This window comes from Ascaphus truei, chromosome 20 (genome assembly GCF_040206685.1).
Source record: "Ascaphus truei isolate aAscTru1 chromosome 20, aAscTru1.hap1, whole genome shotgun sequence".
Lineage (NCBI taxonomy): Eukaryota > Metazoa > Chordata > Amphibia > Anura > Ascaphidae > Ascaphus > Ascaphus truei.
Window position 1 is genome coordinate 16,830,944 of NC_134502.1, and position 25,716 is coordinate 16,856,659.

The 25,716-nt window shown below is 45.5% G+C and overlaps 1 protein-coding gene across 1 annotated transcript; it reads left to right on the forward strand.

Moving 5' to 3' along the window:
• The first annotated feature begins 4,292 nt into the window (after positions 1-4,292).
• Positions 4,293-23,558, forward strand: LOC142470959 (extracellular calcium-sensing receptor-like). The gene is made up of 6 exons (XM_075577766.1): positions 4,293-4,495; positions 4,869-5,160; positions 14,992-15,792; positions 16,227-16,454; positions 16,719-16,842; positions 22,406-23,558. Exons 1-6 carry the CDS (start codon positions 4,293-4,295, stop codon positions 23,308-23,310), a joined length of 2,553 nt encoding a protein of 850 aa, XP_075433881.1. The 3' UTR covers positions 23,311-23,558.
• The last annotated feature ends 2,158 nt before the right edge of the window (positions 23,559-25,716 follow it).

The following is a 25,716-nucleotide window of genomic DNA, read 5'->3' on the forward strand; positions in this document are numbered from 1 at the left end:
GGGGGAAAAGAAGGGAAGGGTCGGAAAGCATCTCAACACCCCCTATGGAGAGAGTGAGCAGGAGGTACGCCACCAAACACAGACAAACATCCTAGCTGCACTGAGGACTGATACTGTACTGGTCGGTAGAGCACTTCTCTAAAACTCAATATCTGTGCTATTATCAGCATTTCCTTTTGGTCTGTACCTTATTCCCATGTATCTAAGTGTGCATCAGCTAAGGATATCTTGAGGAGTCCTACCAGGGTGTTCTGGAGCTTATCGGTTTAGCAAGTTATGCTTACACGAAGCGTGGTTCAGGAGCATTATATCCCTTAGTATTCTCTTTGAGGTGCTGGACTTATTTTTTTCACCTTCTCCTTTTGGATTGGCTTTATTTAAGTTTTTTCAGTATTACATAGGGAGTTTTCTACAGGGTTAAAGGGAAGTACCATTGGACATCTTTTTTTGCCCATTAGGATTGGGCCTGAAGAAGGCGTCTTAACCCTGAAACGTTGCCACCCTTCCCCTGCATCACCATTTTGTTTGCACCCCTCCCCTCCTTTCCTACTCTTCACCCACCTTTGAGGTTTCCATTGAGGTTTCCATTTCCTTTCCCACCCTTCCCTTGTTTTTTCCCCCCTTTCTCCCTTGTCGCAGATATACGTATACTGCATTTGACCTATACCCCTTGGGGGGGTGTGTTTGTCACGGGAGACCAGGTCAACACATTTCTATTTTGGGATCACTGATTGAGCAAAGCAAGGTGGTAAAATAAATTGTAATTTATTTCACGAAAAGACATACACACAATGTAACACAATTCACAAAGTTAACACACTTACTGGGAACGGGACACATGAATAAATCCATTTCTGGAACGAAACAAGATGACCTTTTTAGAGCACTTTCCACTGACCGGTAGTTACTCACAAAAGTCCTGGAACTCATTTCGGCATGCAATGCCAGACGCGACCGCTACGTTCTCAAAAGCGGGACTTAGAAACTTTTCTGAGTTAGAAATCTTTGAAGCCGGCTCGCGTCTATTCAGTCCAGAGCATCTTTGAATTTGCCGCTGTTGGTTTGGCGCTTGGAATCTGCCCTTCTCATTGGCTGCAAGGTTTCATATGGGTTTCTGATTTCCATTCACAAACCTCTACGGCCTATCAAAGCGTGGGAATTCTCCTGCCTGCAATCACCGATTTACCGGAATTGTAAAGCCGGGAGGGCACATTTTCTCAGGTTGTAAAGGGGCATGCGCCAACCTGGCACCTCTGCCTCTTAGAATACTGAGCCCACGCGCTGTCCAGGCTCCACAGAGTCTGGGTTCTGGCAAATGGTGTCCGGATAGACTTGTGTTAGCCCAGGATGTTGGTACTCAAGCAGAACTGCAGTACCCCTCCTGTTTTAACAACTTGGCATCCCTGAGGCTTTCAAGTACGGACTCCGCACAGACACAGAGGCACCAAGCTTGGTAGCTATCTGGGCTTTCCGGAATCCATGACTTGGAAATCCCACAGTTCATTTTCAGGTAATTAATATATATACCTATTAAAATATAACCGTTTAATAAAATATATTGTGTAATGTTTCCTGTGTGCAAAAAGATGTAAGTTCCTATTCTGGTGTCAGGAGTGGAGTGAGAGTATAATTCACCTACCCTCACTAGCCTCATTCTTGGCACACATTAGAAAAATAACTTGTAAAACTTTTACACTGTAACGCTCGCACTCCCACAAACAAGGCAGGACCCCGGCACTGAGGTGGAACGGCACAAAACCACACACCCACAGCAGCGGAAGCGTGCCTGGCAGGTGGAATGTCTTAACGTTGCCAGGTCTGGGTTGAAGATAGAGGGTTAACGGTATACTTGCCGGATATTGGAGTTGGAGATAGGAGAATTGTCGTAGTCCGTTAGCCGTTGGTCTGGGAGTGAGAAGTAAGGTTAATCCGATTCCGTGCAGCCGAGTTCAGGGGTTCCAGAGATAGCCGTAGTCGAGGGTAAGCCAAGGTCAGATTCCAGAGAGGGTTCAGATATAAGCCGGTTCGGTACACAAGAGAAACACTGCAAGATAAGAGCACAGGAAAGGGAGCCCGGCACAAGTGCGGACTGCAATGAGGCTACAATGGGTTATGCTGAGCGAAGACCTGAGTGAGGATGCAGGGTATTTGTAGGAAGGAGAACCAATGGGGAGCGGAAACGGAGCGGACGCTCGGCCCAGCGGAAGCTGGGATAGGACACAGGAGACATAGGGATTACTGGTGCTTGACTCGCAGCTGGGGAGCGTTGCGTGAGCGCGCTGTGCGTGAGGGGAAGGCGAGACATCAGCGGAGGTGGAGCTGGGCTCCGTGGGCCATGAATAAAAAGTGCGGGTGCGCACGCGCTCTATAACCAGAGTGAGGGTGCGCGCACCGGCGGAGAGGGGAGCGGAGGCAGCAGCGGCTGCGGTACTATAACGAGGTAAGGAGGGAACACGCCGTTATGGACGTGTTCCCCCGATTCCTTACATACACATTGCAATTATGCTCAGCTTTATCACCTAGCTGAAGCATCCCCTGAACTCCTCTACCAGGTTCAGGATACCTGGGCATATAGCTGGGTACCTCACCTATACTGGGGAAAACCCTGTTACACTAGGGACTCCGTGTATGGCTGCAGGTATAGTTTAACTCCTTCATACCCATTTACCTTGTCAGAGTTTGGCGGAGTAATGTGCTTGGCTGTATCCGAGAATCTCACTCAATTCCAGGATACAACTTTTGGGGTATCTCATAACACCAGAACCCCGCTACATTGACACTTTCTGTAAAGGCTTTCTCCGACAAACCCACACTGAAACTTACAGCCTAGAGATCTTCCGGGCCCAGCACCCCAGTAAAGGCAAAAGACAAATAAATCTTTAATGTCGCAAAAAGTGACATACAGTCTCAGCAACGCATTTTCAACATCTGGGTCCCAGAGCTGACACTCTAGGACCCTAACACACGGGCCAGGGGTAACCAAGCGGGCTTGACCTTTATTCATGAGCCTGGTTAACCCCTTCACCGCCACAGTGGTCTTTTCTGTATTAAATTAATTTGGCTTACACCTTTTCCCATTAGTCATTTATGAGTCCTGGGAACTGTTTTTGTGTCTATTGATTGTTTGGAGGAAATAGGGTTCCTCCTTGTTCCTCGTTGCACCATTTATTACAACCGTTAGCTACTTTGAGTGCTGTCTATTTTTTGTTTTATGACAAAATATATGGATTCCTCTCATTGCTAGGGCCATCATACTGAGACTGCTGTCATTTGTCCCTCGTGTGAATGGTTGAGAATGAAAATAAAGAGAGGTATATTTGGAATTAGCACTGATTCCCAGGGGGCTGTCATTTCCTTGATAAGATAATTAAGGGAATATAGTGTAATTAATATCTGCATTCCCAGGACATCTATACAACTTATAAAAACTGAGTTAGGGAGTCCATCTCCTGTGTGTGTGACACTGACAGACTGAGGGAGCCCCTCTCCGGTGTGTGTGTGTGACACTGATAGACTGAGGGAGCCCTATCTACCTGTGTGTGTGTGACACTGACAGACTGAGGGAGCCCCTCTCCTGTGTGTGTGTGACACTGACAGACTGAGGGAGCCTCTCTCCTGTGTGTGTAACACTGACAGACTGAGGGAGCCCTCTCCTGTGTGTGTGTGACAGTGACAGACTGAGGGAGCCCCTCTCCTGTGTGTGTAACACTGACAGACTGAGGGAGTTTCGCTCCTGTGTGTGTAACACTGACATACTGAGGGAGCCCCTCTCTCCTGTGTGTGTGACACTGACAGACTGAGGGACCCCTCTCCTGTATGTGTGACACTGAGACTGAGGGAGCCCCTCTCCTGTGTGTGTGACACTGACAGACTGAGGGAGCCCCACTCCTGTGTGTGTGACACTGACATACTGAGGGAGCCCCTCTCTCCTGTGTGTGTGTGTGTGTGACACTGACAGACTGAGGGAGCCCCTCTCCCTGTGTGTGTGACACTGACAGACTGAGGGAGCCTCTCTCCCTGTGTGTGTGACACTGACAGACTGAGGGAGCCCTTCTCCTGTGTGTGTGTGACACTGACAGACTGAGGGAGCCCCTCTCTTGTGTGTGTGACACTGACAGACTGAGGGAGCCCCTCTCCCTGTTTGTGTGACAGTGACAGACGGAGGGAGCCCCTCTCTTGTGTGTGTGACACTGACAGACTGAGGGAGCCCCTCTCCCTGGGAGTTACAGATGAATCACAGACACAGACAGATCTGCTGTTTATACAGAATTGGAAGATTGCTCCTGGTTATAATGTGGGTTTTATACACATTAGCTGTAGAAGTTTGTATCTGCTGGGAGTCAGGACGAGGCTGCCATCTGTCGAGTGGAAACATTAATGGCTATTTCAGCAGGTCTGGAGACATTATTATAGGGGGAACTTTTCCAATTCACGTTGGCAGAAGCTACAGCGAAAACCTCTTCACAAGCAAACCTGCAGATCTTAAATGTCAGATGTAAGTTTTCATTGAATATTATCATCTTTTTTTGCAGAGAGGGGTCACTGTGTGTGTGTGTGTGTGTGTGTGTGTGTGTGTGTGTCACTGACAGAAAAGCCCCTATCTCCTGTGTGTGACACTGATGGACTGATGGGCCCCCTCTCCTGTGTGTGATATGTGTGTGATACTGTCAGTCTGAGGGAGCCCCTCTCCTGTGTGTGTGTGACACTGACAGCCTGAGTGTGCCCCTCTCCCTGTGTGTGTGTGTGTGACACTGACAGACTGAGTGATCTCCTCTCTGTGTATGTGACACTGAAAGACTAACCCTCTAACCCGGTGTGTGCGTGTGACACTAACATGCTGTTTGTGACATTTCCTCCTCTCCCTCTAGGTTTGAATCCCAGAGATATCAGGGCCTGCGAGCGATGATATTTGCTATAGACGAGATTAACTCAAACCCTGATCTCCTCCCCAACATCACTCTGGGCTTCCAGATATTTGACACCTGCGTTTCCATGAGACGGGCAATAGAGGGGACACTCTGGATGCTGTCAGGAGGACAAGGAAGCATCCCCAAATACCGGTGTCACAAAGGGCCACCTCTAGCAGGTGTCATTGGAGACTCTGAGTCCACACGCTCCATGCTAATGGCACACATATTGGGACTGTACAGATACCCACAGGTAAGAGAGCTATGGGTGTGTTATAAATAGACAGACTTGAAATAAGAGGAGACTTGAGCATTGGTTTCAGATCCACCTTCATGGGTACAGAGATTTCCAGACCTCACATGTTTCTTCTTCACATGTGCATAGCTTTTAGTATTCGAACGGTCTCTTTTCAAATTGTAAAATCTGGTCACCTCTCTGTTTACCCCCTCACTTTCTCTCACCTCTCTGTCTATCCCATCACTCCCTCTCACTTTTCTGTCTATCCCATCACTCTCTCCCACCTCTCTATCTATCCTGTCACTCTCACCTCTATCAATCCCTCACTCTGTCTATCCCGTCACTCTCTCTCACCTCTCTGTCTATCCTGTCACTCTCACCTCTATCAATCCCTCACTCTGTCTATCCCGTCACTCTCTCTCACCTCTCTGTCTATCCTGTCACTCTCACCTCTATCAATCCCTCACTCTGTCTATCCCGTCACTCTCTCTCACCTCTCTGTCTATCCTGTCACTCTCACCTCTATCAATCCCTCACTCTCTTTCTCACCTCTCTGTCTATCCCGTCACTCTCTATCACCTCTGTCTATCCCTCACTCTCTCTCTCTCAACTCATTGTCTATCTCCTCACTCTCTCTCGCTCCTATCTGTCTATCCCTTCACTCTCTCACATCTCTGTCTTTCCCTCACACCTCTCTGTCTATCCCCTCACTCTCTTTCACTTCTCTGTCTATCCACTCTATCTCCTCTCTGTCTATCCCATCACTCTCTCACACATCTGTCTATCCCCTCACTCTCTCTAACCTCTCTGTATATCCCCTCACTCTCTCTAACCTCTCTGTATATCCCCTCACTCGCACCTCTGTCTATCCCATCACTGTCTGTCTCACCTCTCTGTCTATCCCCTCACTCTCTCACCGCTTTGTCTATCCCCTCACTGTGTCTCACCTCTCTGTATATCCCCGCACTCTCTCTTGCCTCTCTGTCTATCCCCTCACCTCTCTGTCTATCTCCACTCTCTCACCTCTCTGTCTATCCCCTCAATGTCTCTCACCTCTCTGTATATCCCCTCACTCTCTCTCACCTCTCTGCTTATCCCCTCACTCTCTCTCTCACCTCTCTGTATATCGCCTCACTCTCTCTCTCTCACCTCTCTGTATATCCCCTCACTCTCTCTCACCTTTCTGTCATTCCCCTCAATTTCTCTCACCTCTCTGTTGATCCCCTCATTCTCTTTCACATCTGTCTTTCCCCTCACTCTCTCTCACCTCTCTGTCTTTCCCCTCACTCTCTCTTTCACCTCTGTCTATCCCCTCACTCTCTTTCGCATCTCTGTCTATCCTCCCTCTCTCTCACTACTCTCTCTATCCTTCCTCTCTGTGTCATTTTCACTCTCTGTCTCTTTCTCACTCTCACTCTCTCTGTCTCTCTCTCTCACTCTCACTCTCACTCTCACTCTCTCAATCTCCATATCACTTCTCTCTTGCTCTCTCTGTCCCTTCTCTATGTCCTTGTCCCCTCTCTTTCCCCTCCCTGTTACGTTGCCTGTCACTATAGATTGTACGTTGTCCGGAGAAGAGATTTTCTTTCTGAGTGTGCTTGGTGCAGTTATTACATTATAATTCCCTTTCTGGTATTGTCTCTTCTGTGAAGCACTACGTACACTGTGGGTGCTATAGAAATAAAGATATACATACAGTATATACTGTGATGTCAGCATGAAACTGCAGTATCTTGTGTCTCATTTTAAAGCAGGAAACGCTGTACTTCTTTACACAGGGTTTATTTACAGGATTAAATAATACAATAACATGCCCACTTTCTCTTTAGTGCGAAACAAATCATAAAAGGAACACCTACTCCTCTTCAGGAGTCTAATTAAATAGCAGCTCCACCCTTCTCTAACTGGTAGCCTTCAGTTAAGCTGGTTATCAGCCCAAAATGTGTACTAGTACAATATATGCAAACAATTATAAACAGTCACATATAGAAAAGAGTTCTTATTTTTGAGGTGATGGGGAATCCCTCCCAGGGTAACTTCCTCTGGACCCTGCAAACAGCTTCACTCCCTCTGCAAGGTTGGAACATCAGTTTCTGACGACAGGCTGTGTCCCACAGCTTTGTGGGGGGCTCAGCCCAACGAGACTCTAGGAAATCATCCTGGGCAGGACATTCCTGCTTCAGCGCAGACTCACGTCCTTCCTTCTTTCTGGGATTACAACCCAGGCAGTCCAAGCAGGCTCCGCGACCACAATGCAGCGAGCCTAGGGGACTGTGCCACCCTCTTCCTAGCTAGGGAGAACTCTCTCCCCCTTTTCTGGGGAAAAGCTATCTCTCTCTGTGTGCAGCTCTCTGTCTGTCTTTTGCACTCCTGCTCACTCAGGAGACCAGGCTGATTAGCTGCACCTGTGGCTAGCTTCTCAAGGGGAGATTAACTGCTTGCATGCTGAAATCTACACTAGCTGCACTTTTCCAGCACCTAGAGATAGTGATTGTATCACATATCACCATCCCCAGCGCAACATTGTCCTGTGACGTGGCCTGTGCACCTTTCCCGTGCACCCGCCACTTCCATGGAGATGCCCGACGTCCATCTTTCCGTCGTTTTCCTTGTCTTACAATTAAGGCATTTTCCCTGTGGGGCAATTACTAGGCCTTCTGTGCCTAATACGTGTGAAAATTGAAGGGGAGCACAACTTGTTCAGTGGTGAATATGTGAATATAAAAATGGATACAATAGTGCAACACAGTCTCTTAAAAAGTATCTCCAAATCAGTAGATTTCTATAGATTCAGAACTCACATTCTTACGGAAATAAACAGGCATGTAACCCCAAACTTGGGTAGGTGGTGGATAGTGTGGTATATTTGTGTGGGTCTTCTCTTCCTCTGTATCTCAGGATTCTTGGGTGTAGTGGGATATCCCTCAGAATGGTATAATGGCAGCCGTATAGATAGGAGAAAACGGAAAGCCAAACATGGTGTGTACCATTAAAAACAACTTTTAATCTATAAAAGACCTTATAGGTGTATGCTTACATTGATAAAAAGTATACTGGACACATAAGAAAAGTGAACTCTGCCTCCCAATTCTCACCCCCTCTGCTCGAGTCTCCCGTCGCGTCACTTCCGGTTACCGGCGTTTCATTTCCGGTATCGCGGCGCAGGTGGAATCACCGAATTGGTCACTCTTACTATAACCCTATAAGTTTCATATTCAATATGGTAGACAGTTTTCCAGCCCATCATCGTGGTTTTCATTGGTCTTAATATAATGAGTTTTAATGCATATGCAAAATTGTTGTTATGATATATTTGTATATCTAATCCTGTTTTTTCTCCTTTCTCCTTTTTTCCATCCATTTCTCTCTAATCCCTCAAAAATATAATATGAGGTACTTGGACCTATATTTATTAGGTTCATAGTGTATACTTGTGTATGATACAATGTCCATTTATGGACTCTGGATATATGGTTAATGTATATTATAAGAAAAGGTTAAGGACGATTACGATTCCCTTTTTGGATGATGTGAGATGTTGGCCACATCATAATAACAATGTGTATTTGTTTGTAGTATTAGATCAGAGATAGGGGATAAACTTTTCCGCCCTAGGATAGAAAGCCTTTAGATTTGCGCCGAATAGCAGTAAATAGTAGAATGTTGTAATGTACTCCGGTAATACACCGTTCCTATTGGTCCAGTAGGGACCAATCACGGCGCTGATAGGTTCATCCATGGGCCAATGAGAGTGAGAGGACGGCTATAAGAATTGGAGAGATGAGAAGCCAATCATTGACTCCTGACGAAGCGACAACAGCGAAACGCTTTGAGTCAGAAGCGCCCTGCTGTTACCACTCAATTGTGCTGATCTGCGCCAGAGGTCTTCTCCATTTGGTGATTCCACTTGCGCCGCGATACCGGAAATGAAACGCCGGTAACCGGAAGTGACGCGACGGGAGACTCGAGCAGAGGGGGTGAGAATTGGGAGGCAGAGTTCGCTTTTCTTATGTGTCCAGTATATTTTTTATCAATGTAAGCATACACCTATAAGGTCTTTTATAGATTAAAAGTTGTTTTTTATGGTACACACCATGTTTGGCTTTCCGTTTTCTCCTATCTATACGGCTGCCATTATACCATTCTGAGGGATATCCCACTAAACTCAAGAATCCTAAGATACAGAGGAAGAGAAGACCCACACAAATATACCACACTATCCACCACCTACCCAAGTTTGGGGTTACATGCCTGTTTATTTCCGTAAGAATGTGAGTTCTGAATCTATAGAAATCTACTGATTTGGAGATACTTTTTAAGAGACTGTGTTGCACTATTGTATCCATTTTTATTTTCACATATTCACCACTGAACAAGTTACGCACCCCTTCAATTTTCACACGTTCCAGCAAGAAGGATTCCTGTGGACCATCCTTTTAAGGGGTTTTGTGCAGCATTTTTTCTTTATATCACCTAATTCACTAATTTGCACTGATTTTGCATAATATTGTATTGTATTATCACTGTCTACGTCACTGTAATCACCTCCTTAGAGCGCTGTTAGAACTTCTGGGCCTGATGGATGGTATTTTGCTACCCCTTTGTCTTGTGTCAGTTTGTGTTTGGTGTTTAAGCTCAATTTATGAAGTGTCTTCTTGCAAAAGTTCCTGAGCATCCTGCAGTTGTGACTCGAGTGGAGAGAATCTTTGACAAGTTTAATGGATTTGGTGTCTGTTTGGAGGGGATACCGGTGACATTATTCAGCTCTACCTGCAGTCTGTTGGCTCTCTTCTGCCAGCTCAGCATGGACTCTATCCCCCTCCGTGACCTTAACCTGCAGTTCCTGAAGATGCACCTCCACCTTCTTCCTCTTGTGCTCAGAGTCTCCCTTACGCTGCAGAAGAGTCTTGACCTCGTTGGCTAGCTTATTACGCTTGGACAGCTTCTCCACAGCCTGAGATTGTTTCTGCCCTAACTCCTGGATTTGTGCTTCATGTGTCTGTGCCTCCTCGTCAAGGGTATTCTTCAAATGAGGAACCTCCTTCTGGGTAGCAGAAGAGTTCAATGTGTCCTCCAAATCAGTCTTAAGAGCCTCAAGCTCCTCGCCCAAGTCATGCTTTTGTTTCTCTGCCTTCTTGCGGCCAGCACACACAGACTCCAGGTCCTTCTTCAGGTCTTGAAGCTGTTCTTCTGCACTTCTTTTTCCACTCTGTGCAGCTGTCAGCTTCTTTGGAGTTGAGTCGCGATTCCACATCTGCCAGCTGATTCAGAGCAAGACTTAAATATGCTTCCTTTTTTCCATTTCTGGCGTACAGCTCTCGGTGCTGCTCCTGGACCTGGTCCAGCTCCAGCAGCAGCCGGGCCTTCTCATTGTCCATGTGGTCCAGCAGCTTGCGGGCATCGGCCATCTCAGTCTCATAGCACAGTGTCAGGCCGGCCAACTGACGGCTGGACACCTCCTCCCTCTTGTCCTTTTTGTAGAGCTGTATCATGAGCTCAGCAATCTGCACCTGTAGCTCTGCAATTTGATCATGCAGGTCGGAGGCGTCGCTTTCCATCTTCCGGCAAGTCTTTCCCAGATCTTGCCGCTGATTCACCTCTCGCCGAAGATGGTCTTATAGGTCGGGGATCACATTCTCATGCTTGTTCTTAAGTTTGGCATCAGTGGTGACCTTCTCGTTGGCATCTGCCTGTTTCACCTTGGCCTCTTGCAGACTAGTACACAGCTCTTGCAGCTGGCTCCACAGTGTGTGCACTGCTTGTGTTTGCTGCTCCAAGGGGACACACTCTTTTTTGAGCATTCTTTCTGTACTCTCGGGTGTCTTCTGCACTTCTAATTTTTACCGTGTAAATTCTTTCTTTACTCTATCAAGCTCTGCTTTGAGCGTGCAAACCTCTTGCTGAGAAACTTCTAGCTCTGTGATGAAGTTTTGAATGTCCCTCTGGGACATCCTATAGTATAGTTTCCAGTCAGCACTGCTTTGGTCCGATTTGCTCAGTTTTCCATTCATGGCAGTACACTGGCGACACGTTTTATTGAAGCACGGCTAGCACCGCAAGCCGGGGGATGCCCCGGCGTGCTAGCCGCACTCCCTCAGCGTGCCGCGCATCACCGATGCGCGGTCACGCGTCATCGGGTGCCTGCGCCCCCTGCACGCGCGTCCAGAGCTCCCCGAGGGAGCCCTGGTGTCCCGCGATGTGGGGGATGTGGTAGGGGGTTCCGGGGGACCCGGCGGACCCGACAGCGCTTCGGCGCGCGCCCGGCACCCTCCGGCGTGCGCCAGGTTACTGCTGCGGCCGAGAACAGGCAAATGCTCGAATAAACTCGGCCGCAGCAGTAACTGTAGCCTTTGTCATCCCAAAGCTAGTCATTATTCCCGTGATGATTGCGCCAGGCGCTCTGGGCTGTAGCACATCTCGGATCTGGTGTAGGGACAGCGCCCTCAGCTGTACTAACAATGCCGTACTTTCAGTTTGTGACTTTGTCATCTGTTGTAAATTCTCATTATGGGATTTAGATATCTGTTGCATTAAGGCAGCAGTACTTTCTGTTTGGCTGCGCTCAAGCGTGGTCAGCAATTCCGCGTGCTGCTGAGACTAAACTTTTTGCGGGGCCACACAGGGACGCTTATTCCTTAAAGGACACTGCTTTGTGTGGCCAGGTACACCACACAAAAACCATTTGCGTCCTCCATTTTTCACTTTCAGGTGTATTCTTCACCTTGACCTCTGGAGGCGCTATTTCCTAAATTCTTCATACCTTTCCCTGTGTATCCTGTAAGCACAAATGGTCATACACAGTAGGAGTGACTTCCCTTGCAGAATTTGTTGTTTCACTCCCGTTGGGCATCCATTTTAAACCGATTAACACACATTCCCAGCTAGCACAAACTCCCACACCCACCACATCATGAATATATATTTATGTCAAAAAGAGTGATCCTGGGTGTGGCCAATGTATACAACAAAAGTCAGAGGTGCCCAATGCTACCTTTACCTCTGTATGAGGGGAAAGAACCATAGTAGATCCTGTTCTTTGCAGCAAAGTGAAAAGACCTCCCAAGTTAAAGAGGAGGAGGAGGAGTGAGCTCTGGGGGGAGGTGCCCCCTACCTCCATTACAACTGTTCCCAGTCAGAAGTTGATTAACACACATTCCCAGCTAGCTCAAACTCCCACACCCACCACATCATGAATATATATTTATGTCAAAAAGAGTGATCCTGGGCGTGGCCAATGTATACAACAAAAGACAGGGGTGCCCAATGCTACATCCAATTGACAAAACATATAAAGTAATAAGTATAACGTTTAAATACTTCAATAATAATAATATTTACTTGGTTATTTAGTTAAACCCTTTGGCCAAAGCGTTATAAGCCTGCATACCACGTCGATTATAACCAAAACGAATGCAGGTCCTACACTACACTGTAAACCCTTCCCTTTACCTCTGTATGAGGGGGAAAGAACCATAGTAAGTACTGTTCTTTGCAGCAAAGTGAAAAGACTTCCCAAGTTAAAAAGGTGGAGGAGGAGTGAGCTCTGGGGGGAGGTGCCCCCTACCTCCATTACAACTGTTACCAGTCAGAAATTGATTATCACACATTCCCAGCTAGCTCAAACTCCTACACCCACCACATCATGAATATATATTTACGTCAAAAAGAGTGCTACTGGGCGTATCCATTTTAAATCCCCACATTTGTTTTCAACCCCAGTTCCCACTGCTCAGTGCCTTTTGGACTGCCTGCATTCTCCACAATTGTGATAAAACAGAAAGTGAATCCCTGCGCTTCTCCCATTGGGCTAACAATAAATGGGGAAATAAATATACATATTGAAACCTAAGTCTGTAAGACAAAGGAGACTTTTGGTTACATCCTTTGATCAAATAATTACAAGACTGCTGACCAACGTCAATGTCGGTCTCAGTAGCAGGTCCCTATGCTAAATTCATGCAAATGTTCTGTGAAATATACCCTGAAAGGGTTAATAAACTAAGCATAAGCTTATGTAACTCAGTGCAGTTAAAAACTGGTACAGTATATACTAGTGAAGATACTTACATTTATGCAAGATAAGTGAAAAGTGAATTCACAGGGACCTTACTGGGAGATTATATACCTTGAAAAGGAGGGACTAACCTCCCACAAGCTGCTCAATAAGCAGTTACAGGTGGATTGGCTAAATACAATAATCACACCCTAATAGTGGTGCCCACTGGAAACGTGCTGCTAGGGATTGAATTTGGCCCAACAAAAAATGTAAAACAAATATATATATTCACTGCGCTTCTCTGTGTAAGGAGCATGCTGCTGGTGAAAGGATTGGCCATACATATGTGAAAAAACAGAAAGTGAATCCCTGCTCTCCTCCCATTGGGCTAACAATAAATGTTTTATATTTTCATATATGTATGGCCAATCTTTTCACCAGCAGCATGCTCCTTACACGGAGAAGTGTAGTGAATATATATATATTTTTTCCACCAATTGTCATGCCTGCATCACTCTGCAGTATCTTGTGCTCCATAGTAAGGCAATAAACGCTGTACTTCTTTACATAGGGTTTATTTACAGGGTTTTAAATAATACAATAACAGGCTCACCGTCCCTTTAGTGCAAAACAAATCATAAAAGAAACACCTTCTCCTATTCAGGAGTCTAATTACTAAGCAGCTCGAACCCTCTCTAACTGGTAGATGCCAGCTAAGCTGGTTATCAGACCAAAACGTTTACTAGTATATGCAACCAATTATAAACTGTCACATATAGAAAAGAGTTCTTATCTTTGAGGTGCTGGGGAATCCCTCCCAGGGCTCCAGGTCACTGCCCCTGGACCCTGCAAAAGCTTCACTCCAGCTGCAGTTTGGAACGTCGGTTCTAGGTGACAGGCTGTGTCTCGCAGCTTTGTGGGGGGCTTAGCCCCATGAGACTCTAGGGAATCCCTCTGTAGCTCCAAGGTCCTGGGCAGACCATCCCTGCTTCAGTGCAGTCTTGCGTCCTTCCTGTGACCACCATCCAGTGAGCCAAGGGACTGTGCCAACCAGCTTCACCCTGGTTAGGGTGAACTCACTCTCTCCCCCTTCTCTGGGGAAAAGCAATTTATCTCTGTGTGCATCTCTCTGTCTGTCTTTTGCACTCCTGCTCACTCAGGAGACCAGGCTGATTAGCTGCACCTGTGGCTAGCTTCTCCAGGGGAGATTAACTGCTTGCATGCTGGAGAACTACACTAGCTGCACTATTCCAGCTCCTAGAGATAGTGATTGTATCACAAGACATACATCCACCCTGTCACTGTTATCTCTCCTCTTTATAAATTTACCTGTCCTTTCCTCTCAACTTCCTTGTCACCCACCTCTTTCCCCTGTGTCACGGTCACCTCTCTGTGTTTTACTGTCTTCTCTCGTCCCCCACTGTCACTGTCATCTCTCTATATGTCACGTCCCCTCTCCCAGCTCCCTGTGTAACTGTCACATGTCTGTGTGTCATTATCCCTTATCCACCCCCTCTATCACTGTCATCTATCTGTGTGTCACTGTCCCATTTCCTTACCTTCTGTCACTGCCCCATCTATTTGTCCCCTCTTTCTCTCTCTGTGTGTATATATTTATTTATATAGCACCATCCATGTACATAACGCTTCATACAGTAGCAAGAACAAACATTACAGAAATACTTTGCATCCCCTGTAAACGCCAGAGAAGTACCAGGCTGTATTTCCTATACCAGCCCTAGAGGTGCTTGCCTCTGTATTCTCTGTGTAAGCCCTAGAGATACCAGGCTATATATTCCTGTGTCAGCCTAATTGTGTCAGACCTTCTTATACTCTCCATATCCTTTCAGATCAGCTATTTATCAACCAGCTCCCTCCTGAGCGACCGTGCACAGTTCCCTTCCTTTTTCAGGACTGTCCCCAGTGACGTCTTTCAGTCCCGAGGGCTGGCACAGCTGGTGTCCTACTTCAATTGGACATGGGTGGGGCTGGTGGCTGAGGACAATGACTATGGGCAGGAGGGCATCTTGGCCACCAAGATGGAGATAATGAGAACTGGAGCCTGTATAGCCTTCATCGAGTCCATACTGATAAGCCAGCCTGACCGCAACACACCCCACCTCTCGAGAGTCATCACAGAGTCAAATGCCAGCGCTGTGGTTGTCTTCTCCAGTGATGCTAATTTTCTCTTAGTGGTAGAAGAGCTCTTGAGACGCAACATCACAGGGAAGATTTGGGTGGCATGTGAGTCATGGTCAACCTCAGCTGTTGTGACCAAGGAGCGATACTGGGGTGTCCTACGGGGCACCATTGGTCTTACCCCACACAGTGGGCCGATTCCCGGGTTCAGAGAGTTCCTCAACACTAGCCACCACCAAAAGACTCCAGATGACATCTTCATGATTGAGTTTTGGGAGCAGAACTTTGGCTGCAAGTGGGAGAGAACAGGGACCCCGTTACACAATGGCACCAGACTCTGTACAGGTCAGGAGTCTCTTGGGAGCACCTTCAGCAATATCCAAGCTCTGTGGCTGACCTACAGCGTCATCAATGCAGTTTATGCTCTGGCCTGGGCTCTGCAGGATGTCCTAATGCATAGGCAAGAGGGTTGCCCCGAATTGCGTGGGAGATGCACTTTCCAACCATGGGAGGTATCTTCACCCTTCTTCTCTTTCATGTTTGTAGCATTCAATCCTACTTCAAGATATTAATACTGTCAGTATCTCCTCTCTACTGGAATGAGATACAAGACATACCTATATGTTAGTAACATCAGCTGCATTTCTCTCTATGCGATAAGAGGGTATCTCACAAATGAGATACCTATAAGATGATAGGTTTAGTGGGGTTTCCCTCTGATGGGAAAAGGTGTGTCTAGCAGTGCATTTCTATTAGTTATGGTAATAGTTCTCTTATTCACACTGACCCCACTAACTTATAAGAATCATGTACAGACGATGCCCATATATTAAATCAAAGAATCGCACACTACGGAAACACTATTAACTTATAGGAATCATATTTGTAAGTCATCCTTTTATCCCATCACAGGGGGGCTCCTCTGATCCTATTACCTTCCTCTTAGGTTCTGCACTCTATGAAGTCCGTCCATTTCCAGACTAAAGATGACAAAGACGTGTATTTCGACTCCAACGGGGACATCCCAGCTCTGTACGACATCGTCAACTGGCAAATGACGTCACAGGGAACCATACAGCATGTAAAGGTCGGGAGTTACGATTCTAGTGCCAGGCCGGGACACACATTCATGGTGAACACCACCGCCATCCAGTGGGCAGCGGGGAATACAAAGGTACGTGCAGAACTCCGCACTTCATAGTAATGAGATTCACTCAATGCCCCACCTACAGTAGTGGGGGTGGAGGGTGTCATTTCTATGAGTAGCAGACAACTCAGTCCTGCACCGTTCTACCCTCTCTATGTATATACTGTTGAGAGATAGCTCAGTCTCTCCTCTCTGTATATATCCGCTGTAATAAATCCACAAGTGTTATAAATACAAGTGAATATAAGATCAGTCTCTGTGTCTCTGTCTCCGTCCCCCCTCTCTCTCCAGGTCCCTCTCTCCATCTGCAGTCAGAGCTGTTCCCCGGGTTCCAGGAAGGCAGCTATAAGAGGGAAGCCTGCCTGCTGCTTCCAGTGTGTCCCCTGTCCCCAGGGACAGATCTCCAACCACACAGGTGAGGGATGAGCTTGGTTTCCAATGTCACTTCAAAATGTGGTTCATGTTTTCTAAGTAGCATCAAGTAGATAATTCAGTTTCAACAGAAACATTTCAATAACTTTGTGGAACCACAACAATGTTTTCTGGAACCATTTATGACCCTGTAGGCGGACGCTCACAGAGGTATGCAAGGGAGACTGGTTATGGTGAAATTAAATAAGGCTTTTATTGCGCCTGTTTCCTTAACATCAGGAAACCATCCAAACATGGGGAAAACAAAGCTTCTATTCACTTAAGAGTATTTCTAGTGAAATACTATGCAATCCACAACTCCCTTTAGATAAGCATGTCTCCCAGCCCCAAACATACTGTATAGCATGAAATGAACAGATATAAAAAGTCTTGTTAATAAAAGTCTTATCTGTTAGCTGGGCTGCTGTAGGGGAAGCTTCTCTGCTCTCTTGGAATCGCACCCTTGTGTGCACAGGAAATATCAGGCTCCAGGTTAGAATCTTGTCCCCTTTTGTCTTGTGGTCAGCTTGTCGCTCAAGACATCTGTCCTTCCTTGTGGTTTGTAGGGAAAATCTTCTCTGTTCCTGGTTGCTAGCTTTTCTTCAGGGTTTGTCAGCATTCAGGTTTAGAAGTTTCCCCTTTGTCTTGAAAGCAGCTCTGTTGTTTCTTCTCGCAGGGCTCAAGACAAGTGTCCCCATGTCAGTCTCACAAGTTGTGAGAGTCTACGAGAATCTCTGCTCTGTCTCCAAGTTCAGCTCAGGTGTGAGCTAAGGAGTCTCACTTCCTCTCTCAAAAGACAGGCTTTTCTAAGCAATCTAATCAAGCAGGTGGTGTTTGTTAATTGGCTACCAGCAGTTAACCACCACACTGCTGGATTAGAGGCACATTACCTGAACAGGGATAACTCCCCTGTTACAGACCCCAACCCCAAACCATCACTCTCACTCCCTAATTCCTTTCTCCCGCAAACCTGGCCTTAATACCTCCTTCTACATTACTGTTGGAAGTACCATCATTCACCCAGTAGCCCAAGCACGCTGCCTAGGGGTCACACTCGACTCCTCTCTCACATTCTCCTCTCACATTCAAAACGTCTCTAAAACCTGTCGCTTTTTCCACCGCAATATTACAAAGATACGCCCTTTCCTCTGTTGCTCGACTGCAAAAATTCTGACTCAGGTCCTCATTCTCTCCCGTCTCGACTAATGTTACCTTCTGCTGTCTGGCCTTCTTGCCTCTCACCCGTCTCCCCTATAATCTATCCTCAACGCTGCTGCCAGAATCACTCTACACTTTCCTTAATCTGTCGCACAGTCTCCCCTGTTGACATCGCTCTCCTGGCTTCCTATCAAATCCCGTATCACACATGCAATTCTCCTCCTCACTTTTACAGCTTTACACTCTTCTACCCATCCTTACATCTCATTCCTAATTTCTCGCTATGCACCATCCCAACTCTTGTGTTCTGCTCAAGGATGTCTTCTCTCTACCCCCTTTGTATCTAAAGCCCTATCCCACCTTAAACCTTTCTCACTGACTGCCCCGCACCTCTGGAATGCCCTTCCCCTTCAATACCCAACTAGCACCCTCTCTATCCACCTTTAAGACCCACCTTTAAGACACACTTGCTTAAAGAAGCATATGAGTAGCACCGTGGATATTACTAGACACATGATACATAAAGCTTGTACCTCTGCAGAAGCACTTACCAAAATGCCCTCCTACTTTCTCTGTACGTTCCTCCTACATACCAATTAGATTGTAAGCTCCTCGGAGCAGGGACTCTTCCTAAATGTCACGTTTATATCTGAAGCACTTATTCCCATGACCTGTTATTTATATTATTTGTTATTTATATAATTACCATGTGTAATACTACTGTGAAGCACTATGTACATTAATGGCGCTATACAAATAAAGACATACAATACAATACTCATTGTCACGGGAGACCAGGCATTTACACATGTACACCTTTATACCGGGATAACACTGAACAAAACGAGTTGATGAAATAAATTGCGGGTTATTAACTTAAAATAGGCAAACACACAGTGAAACACAAAATACATGAGAAAGCCACACTTACTGGGGGTCTGGGCAACACAACTAAACTTTCCTAGTTGAAATAAACAAAAAAACAAAGTCTTTAGTTGGCCGGGACTCAGCCCGAAATGCCATGGAACTCAAATCGGCATGACGTTCCTGACGCCACCGCTCTCTTTCTTCCGGACGTGCTAAAATCCCTTGACCGGGTGCTAGCTTCAAACGTCCTGGAACTGTCTTCAGCTTGCAATCCTAGTCGCTACCACTACGTTCAATTCTCAGAACTTGGCCGCAAGGTGGGACTTAGAAAATATTCTGCCTTTACATTTTTGAAACCAGAGACAGTTCATGAAACACAGACGGAGCTCAGTGCACATCCAGTGAAACCTATACACGGTACAGTGCCTAAATATATATGTATAGATATCTATTAAATAAAATGGTCCTTTAGTTTAACATTTTGGCCAAAGTGTTGTAAGCCCCTGAACCACTACATGGCAGACCACATCTCATGGGTCCCTAACACTAATATAAATTCTTAATAACCTGTGCATTACCAGGAAGAATGATTTATAATAAATCTGACAAAATTAGTTGCATCGTTCTAAGTCTGATTGAAGCTTTTATTAACCTGTACATTACCAGGAAAAGCACTGTGTATTAGATTTGTCACAATCATGCTGCAAGCAAACAAGTTCCCCTGAGAGTGGGAGATGCTATGGAGTGAGCTTTTAACCATTTAAATGTGGGAGGGGGTGAGCTTCAACAAGATAGGAAGAACCACCTTCCATTCAGCTAAGACCAGCTGAACAAGATTTGTAAAACATACAGGACACCTGCAAGCTCATATTAAACCCCCAAAATAACCACAACATATATAAGCATATACTGCACCGACACACTTTATTCGAGCAAATACCCAGTATGTACCTGGCAGATACCTGGAATGCGCCGCTCCTCACCTCTGACAAGCCCCGTTGCGTTTGCCTTCCCAGCCTGGGTTCATGCCTGGCTGATGGGCGGCTGATCTGTTAAATGATAATGATTAGGATTTAATAGGCTGCAATGCTTCGCGTGTCTACCAGATGGCATAAATTCATGAATTGTAATGCAGTATATATATATATACTGTGCAGTATTGCAGCCAGCGGGAATAAAATGCTTCAATCCTTGCTGGAAAATAACCCAATGCACTCGGGCAGAAAACAGTCACAAACCTCAATACACCCGGGTATACCCGAATTCGTGGGACTAGCCGAGCTCGAATAAAGTGTGTCGCCAGTGTAGGTGTCACAGAGGAGTGCTACTGAGCATGGCGATATATATTTAAAACCAGAGACAGAACTTGAAACACAGACAGAGCTCAGTGCACATCCAGTGAAACCTATACACGGGTTAAATAAAATGGTCTTTTAGTTTATAGCTTTAAGCCCTATAGGGGTGAAACGCGTTAGAGCGCTCAAGGGATCTATTTCCCTCTTTTTATCTTATCTTTTGCTCATGGATTAATAAAGGCAATTTTTGTTTAGCACAGTCTAGCCGTCATACATTTTCGCTCACAGTGCCCGCTGATTCTCTCTCCCTGCAGAGAGGTTTTTCGTCTTCTCTCACATTCCCCCACTTTTACTCTCTCCACTCACATTCACCCCAACCTCCCCCCACTCTCACTCTCCCCACTCTCATTTACCCCAACCTTCCCCCACTCTCACTCTCCCCAACCTCCCACTCCAACTCCCACTGTCCCACACGTCCTCCTCTCCCTCACTCCCCCTCTCCCACCTCTCCCATTCTTCCACCTTCTCTCACCCTCACTTACTACCTCACTTACTCTCTCTCACCAGTCCCCTCCCCCACCCCCTCTTACCTGCATCTCTCTTACTCTTCCCAATTCTCTCACACTCTCTTTCTTCCTCTCCACTCTATCACTCTCCCCTCTCCCCTCTCATCTCTCTCACTCTACCCCCTTCTCTCCCCATCTCACAACCCCTCTCAAACTCTCCCCTCCCTCTGCTATCACTCATTCCCCCGTCCTCTCACTTAATCCCACTTCCTGCATCCTCACACTAAACCCCGTACTCAACCCCCACCTCAACCCCCACTGGCCACATACAATACCACCACAAACTTCCCCCTCCAATACCCCCACAAATCTCTGCTCCCACACACAATACCCCCACAAACCCTCATACAATACCCCTCAAAGCTCCCATACTCTCCCCCCACCATACACAATACACCCACTCAACACACTTAGCTTTGGTGTTGACGCAGGTCTATGGTTCTATGATGTTACCACATGCAGATGCAGACATTAGGCCCATATTCTGACATCAACCAGTGGGGGAAGAGAAACACAGCAGCTGTGGAGAGCTTGGATCTGGCCACAAGTAGCCCCCCACAGTCCCCGGGCCAGAGATAGTTGTTCCGGCTTTCCCACCATGTTGGCGGCCCTGGCTATGCTACTATTAAGAACATGATCTATGTGACAGGGACCATGTGGTTACAGCAGGAGAGGGAGCATGAAAAGAGCAGGGATATAATATGGCATTCTTGTGTCAGACTGAGTGTCTTTTTCAGCCATGTATCCCCAGTGTTACAAGTATCTCTGCTGCTCGATCACTCAGTTCCATTGTATTTTCCCATTCCTGGGAAGAGCTAAAAGTTATGGGAAATCTAATTGATGTCTTTGACACGTGGAACTTCCTGTAACACCAAGTGACATCATCAGAAAGGTAACCTGGGAACTTCCTGTTTTCTACCTTCCAGAGTTCAACATGCTTTTAATCAAAGAGTACTTAAACCATCTAGGGTCTTGTTTCTGTCCAAATATTTGTAGTGAAGTATATTACTATCTTTATATCATGATTTCATGACCCTCTCACCTCCCTTGGGAAGATACTAAAGACCACCACAGTCAAATATCTTCCTTCAATCTCTGGAAGTATTGCCCTGTTTCACAAATTGTATGATGTTTGGTCAAAGATTCCTTTTTTTCAATATTTGCTTTTCTTTGGTATTTGATTATTAATGTATCATACTTACATTCCCAATAATTCCCTCATTATAATGCTTCCTATAACTGTTCTGGTAACTTCTCCTTGTACAGTAAGTCCACCTTTAACTGCTCCAAAAACTGCTCTCCATAATTCCTTCTTTAACTGCTCCCTCTCTCTCCTCCTCAACTTTTCCTTTAACTGCTCCTTATGACTCCTCTCAAACTGCTCCTCTAACTGCTCCCTATAACGCCTCCCCTAATCCCCTAAACTGTTTCTATAATCATTACCTTCAACTTCTCCTCCTCTATCTACTACTATAATGGTTCCATATAACTCTTCCCTTATCTGCTCCTATAATTGTTTTATATAACTCTTGCCTCTTCTTCTCCCTGTCTCCTCTGATAAATATCAAGCTACTGTATGTGTGCTCCATAAACACACATATACATATATACTGTATATATACATATATATATATATATATATATATATATATTTATTTATTTATTTTTTGGTCTCTTTCAGACTCCATTGACTGCCTTCGATGCCCATGGGATGAGTTGCCCAATGTCCAACAGGACAGATGCCTCCCAAAGATCGTTGAGTTTCTTTCCTATGAAGAGCCCTTGGGTGCTGCTTTGGTAGCCACTAGTGTTACTTCTTCCACGATCCCAGTTGCCCTCTTAGGACTTTTCAGCCACTATAGGGCAACTCCCATTATCCGAGCCAACAACTACTCTCTAAGTTGTCTTCTTCTGGTGTCCCTGTCACTTTGCTTCCTCTGCTCTTTGGCTTTCATAGGATACCCACAATATGGGAAATGTCTTCTTCGGCAGGTGGCATTTGGCATGGTCTTTGCCCTCAGTGTCTCTTGTGTCCTTTCAAAAACCATTACTGTTGTCATCGCCTTCAAGGCCACGAAGCCGGGCAGCCGCCTAAGGAAGTGGACAGGGACAAAAGTGTCCTACTTTGTCATCGGACTGAGCGTTCTTATTCAGCTGTGTGTGTGCCTCACGTGGCTGTCAAGCTCACCTCCCTTCCCAGAACACAACATACAAACCCAACCAGGGCTCATCATTGTTGAGTGCAATGAGGGCTCTCCCCCGGCATTCTGGTGCATGCTGGGATATCTCGGGCTCTTGGCCACCATAAGCTTTATCCTTGCCTTCCTAGCCAGGCAGCTCCCTGACAACTTTAATGAGGCCAAGTTCATCACCTTCAGCATGCTGGCCTTCCTAAGTGTCTGGGTGTCCTATATCCCGGCCTCCCTCAGTGCCCGTGGTAAGTACACCGTGGCCCTGGAGGTCTTTGCCATTCTGTCTTCCACCTGGGCCCTGCTGGTCTGTATCTTTATTCCCAAGTGCTTCATCATCCTCTATAGGCCAGAACTGAACACGAGAGACAATTTAATGGGGAGAGGGACAAAATAGAAACAACGAAGGATCAACCATTGGTGGTTAACTCATAATGATATTATTGAATACTTGAGCTCTCTCTCTGTCCTTATATCTCCACCATTCTCTTCCACCTTTTTTACTCTCTATATATTCACTCTCAATTATGTTTTTCTCTCTCTCTCTCTACATTATATCTTTGATCTGTCGGACTTTTTCTCTCCCTCTCTTTAACGCTCTCTCCTAAATTAAAGTGTTACTCTCACAAAAAAATAAAGTGACCTAATGACAGTGGCGTGTTTATTGGATTAAAGGGTCAGTCCCACGTTGGGGCAAAGTGACCTATTGACATGAACATGTTTATTGGGTTAAAGTGTCAGTTCCATGTAGGAGCAAATTGACCTAATGACAAAGATGTGTTTAATTGATTAAACGGTTAGTCCCACGTAGGAGTAACGTGATCTAATAACAGTGACATGTTTAATGGGTTAAAGGGTCATTCCTTTTCTTCGACAAGGTGAGGTAAAGGAAGGAGAATGGTTAATAGTTAATAATAATAATAACAGTATTCAAAATATGTTACATGCCCTTACCATCTATCCTCATCATCCATATAACTCCACACAATAACTCCTCTGATGTCTCCATATAACGGCTTCCTATAATTACGCCTATTGCCCCATATAATCACACCATATAACTTCTCCTTTTGCTTCATATAATGGCTCCCTAAACGCCTCCTATTGCTCCATATATTCTCTTCCTACAACTTCTCCTATTTTCCCCATATTACCTCTCCCTATAACTCCTCATATTTCTCCATATATCCTCTTCCTTTTATCTTCTCCTACTACACCATATAACCGCTCCCTATAACTCCTCCTATTTCCCCATTTATCCTCTGTCTCTAACTCCTCCTCTTGCGACCCATCCCTATAACGCCTCTTTTTGACATATGTAACCCCTCCCTATAACTATTCTTATCTGTTTAGAACCTAATGTCTGGAATGTGAGAGGAGTTTGAAAGCTAAATCAGTATGACAAAGCCATCTTTACCCAATAGGAATATTCGTAGGATAATAAAGATTGGTTCAGAGATTAGGAACATCGTTAATCCTATACAGTAGGTACAAGGAACAGTTATATCAGTCTGGAATAAGGGAGGTTTGTCAGAACAGAGATTAATAATATGAATAGAGATTTCACAAGGACGTATGCTAGATATATATATATATATATATTTTTATATATATATATATATGCAAATACAACTGTATGCTCATTTGCATGTCTTAGGCAGGTCTGCAACCCCGCCTTTCCCCATTATCACCCAGCATACGCCTCCTATTGCTCCATATAATCTCTTCCTACAACTTCTCCTATTTTCCCCATATTACCTCTCCCTATAACTCCTCATATTTCTCCATATAACCTCTTCCTTTTATCTTCTCCTACTACACCATATAACCGCTCCCTATAACTCCTCCTATTTCCCCATTTATCCTCTGTCTTTATCTCCTCCTCTTGCGACCCACCAGTGGAAGTGCTGTATGCTGGGTGATAATGGGGAAAGGCGGGGTTGCAGACCTGCCTAAGACATGCAAATGAGCATACAGTTGTATTTGCATATTTGCTTTCCTGTGGAGGGTTTTTGTCACTTTTTTTACTCACCATAACTTAACTCAGTATTATGGTATAGCCTATCCCATAGCCTCTTTGCATAACCAGTTAAATCAGCCCCACACTGATGAGACCCATTAAGGTCAAAACAGCTGTCTGTGGGTAGTTTTCTGGGTATGCACCTTAACCCTGGCTGTGCTCAAAGCTGTGACCATGCAGCAAGCTTAAGCCTATAGGGAACCATGTTAAAAATAGTTTTTGAGGCAAAAAGTGACACTGTGTGCTTATTTGCATGTCATTTCCCAGAATCCCTTGCTGCAGTGGAAGTGCTGTATGCTGGGTGATAATGGGGAAAGGCGGGGTTGCAGACCTGCCTAAGACATGCAGATGAGCATACAGTTGTATTTGCATATTTGCTTTCCTGTGGAGGGTTTTTATCACTTTTTTTACTCACCATAACTTAACTCAGTATTATGGTGTGTGTATATATATATATATATATATATATATATATGTATATATATATATATATATATATATGTATATATATATATGTATGTATATATATATATGTATATATATATATGTATATATATATATATACACAGTGGTTGACAAATCACCCAAAAATCTACTCGCCGAACCAAAAAATCGACTTGCCACCTTGTCCCCCCCACAATCCCGCCCTGCTTGGTGTCGGCCATGAGGAGGTTGCCACGGGGTCAAATCCAGTCGCCACGGGCCTGTATTTTAATGGATTTGTCGAACACTGTATATATATATATCTATATCTATATCTATATCTATATATCTAGCATACGT

What these genes read in the sequence shown, in the direction of transcription:
- LOC142470959 (XM_075577766.1), top strand. Translation starts at nt 4,293, where the DNA reads ATGTGGGTTTTATACACATTAGCTGTAGAAGTTTGTATCTGCTGGGAG. An exon ending in GACTGTACAGATACCCACAG is followed by an intron (nt 5,161 to 14,991) that starts GTAAGAGAGCTA and finishes ATATCCTTTCAG; the next exon opens with ATCAGCTATTTATCAACCAG. An exon ending in GCACTTTCCAACCATGGGAG is followed by an intron (nt 15,793 to 16,226) that starts GTATCTTCACCC and finishes CCTTCCTCTTAG; the next exon opens with GTTCTGCACTCTATGAAGTC.